Source organism: Grammomys surdaster, unplaced genomic scaffold (genome assembly GCF_004785775.1).
Source record: "Grammomys surdaster isolate TR1022 unplaced genomic scaffold, NIH_TR_1.0 126391, whole genome shotgun sequence".
NCBI classification, from domain to species: domain Eukaryota; kingdom Metazoa; phylum Chordata; class Mammalia; order Rodentia; family Muridae; genus Grammomys; species Grammomys surdaster.
In genome coordinates this window covers 5,108,617-5,110,542 of record NW_021621185.1, presented here as the reverse complement: position 1 = coordinate 5,110,542, position 1,926 = coordinate 5,108,617, and the positions used below count along the sequence as shown (strand labels likewise).

At 39.8% G+C, this 1,926-nt stretch overlaps 1 protein-coding gene across 1 annotated transcript in view; it reads left to right on the top strand.

Moving 5' to 3' along the window:
- Positions 1-1,926, top strand: part of Adgrv1 (adhesion G protein-coupled receptor V1) — a 543,344-nt gene that overhangs the window by 213,536 nt on the left and 327,882 nt on the right. The window contains exon 68 of the mRNA XM_028760109.1: positions 739-975. Coding sequence (XP_028615942.1) covers positions 739-975 — 237 coding nt within the window. The remainder of the gene's footprint in view (positions 1-738; positions 976-1,926) is intronic.

Sequence of the window (1,926 nt, the reverse complement as noted above, 5' to 3'; positions counted from 1 at the left end):
GGAAAAGGGGGAAAAGGGGGGAAAAAGGAAAAAAGGCGGAAAAAGGGGGAAAAGGAGGGAAAAGGGGGGAAAAGGGGGGAAAAGGGGGGAAAAGGGGGGAAGGGGGGGAAAGGGGGGAAAAAGGGAAAGGAAGGGAGAGGAAGCCTGGAGAGAGGGTGAAGAGGCATGGTGTTTCCAGAGGGAGGGAGGCCAGCACTGCTGAGAGGGAGAGCGCAGCTATCACTGCAGGGAAGAAGGGCTTTTCCCTCCACCTTATATGAAAATCATACACATTAGAGCTATAGAAACCCAAAGCTGCACTTGTTATAATCCAAACATTAGTTTCTGATCAAATGTATGAAATCTTGCACTCAATTTTACAATGGGAATTTAAGTATATTTTGAAAAAAATGCACACCACAGAATTTCCATAGTTTTAGTGTCTTACTCTACCGTGGTCTGATTGCTGGAATGCAAGCACATGGCTGGACAATGTTGAACTCATAACTTTACCAATGTTTGTATGTTTGTAACATATGAATATTTAAATATAATTTTAGCCCTATAATGATTACAAATGACTAGTTACTATTTTTTTCATCTTTCTATTAAAAATGTTATTTCAGCACAGATGGACCTGGAATTAGCCTGGTGTATCCTAGAATAGTCTCATGTTTGTGTACTTTGTCTAATAGTGCATGTATTGCAAAAATCTTTTGCTTAAAATTGATCTCTACTAAAATTTGATATGTCATGCAGGTGAGCTGGGAGGTAGGAGGGCCCAATTCTGAGGAACCGTTACCGCCACAGAATGGAGACTTTGCAGATCCAGTGAGTGGCACAATCTTGTTTGGAGATGGAGAAGGAGGTATGAGAAGCATCATCCTCAGAGTTTGTCCCCACGAAGGAAACGAAGCTGAGGAGACTTTCATTGTTCAGCTTAAGTCTTTGAAAGAAGCTAAGTTAGATCCCAGAGCCAAAGCTGTTACACTAACAGTAAGTCTGAACACATTCACTGGAAATTTCAGATTTAACGGATTTATCAGGAAGTTATTTCTATTGCTTCAGACGTTCTAATGCTGAATAGAAAATGCTGAAACCTAAAAGGGGCTGGGTGTGGTTCAGTTGAGACACTGCTTGCCTAGCATGCGTGAAACCCAGGGTTCCCCGAACAACACTGGAGTATTCACCTGTAATTATCCCAGCATAGACAAGGTGGAGACAGGAGGATCAGAACTTCAGAGTTAGTTACATAGTAAGTATGTTAACTACATAATGAGTTTGAACAAGCTGATGTACAAGAGACCCTGACTCAAAACAAACAATAACATGAAGTGTTAATAATCCTTCTGAATCAAACATTCTCATTTTATGTTAATTACATAGCAGTCTTGATATTAATAATTCTTATTAAAAATTTAATAAAATGCTAGAGTACTTATTTTATAATCTTAGAGAAAATTTGATGTGTGGAGAATATTTGACTTTTCTAGAGAAGAGGTCTTTGTAATGTCATGGCAAACATAGAATTTTGTCATAATCTTTTTTTTTAAATTAGCTTCTTCTGAGCGAGACTGAATGCTCTTGGTTACTCTGCTCAGGGATGTGCTACTGGGTCTGACCTGAGTTCCATGACTTTCATATGTGTTGCCCAGTTCAGCAGATGGGCTAAAAATATAATGGCTTCTAAAAACAGTGAAGAGAAGTGATATATTTTGATTTGAAAAATAGAGTTGTTTGGGGTCTGGATCTGTTAGTGTTTTCCTGAGAAAAAGAACCAAAGGGAAATACACACACACACACACACACACACACACACACATACACACACACATATGCTCATGCAAGTGTACACATGCATAAAAATGTACACACACACAAGCACATATGTGCTTATATAATACAGGGAGCAGGGAGGGAGGGAGGGAGGGAGGGAGGGAGGGAGGG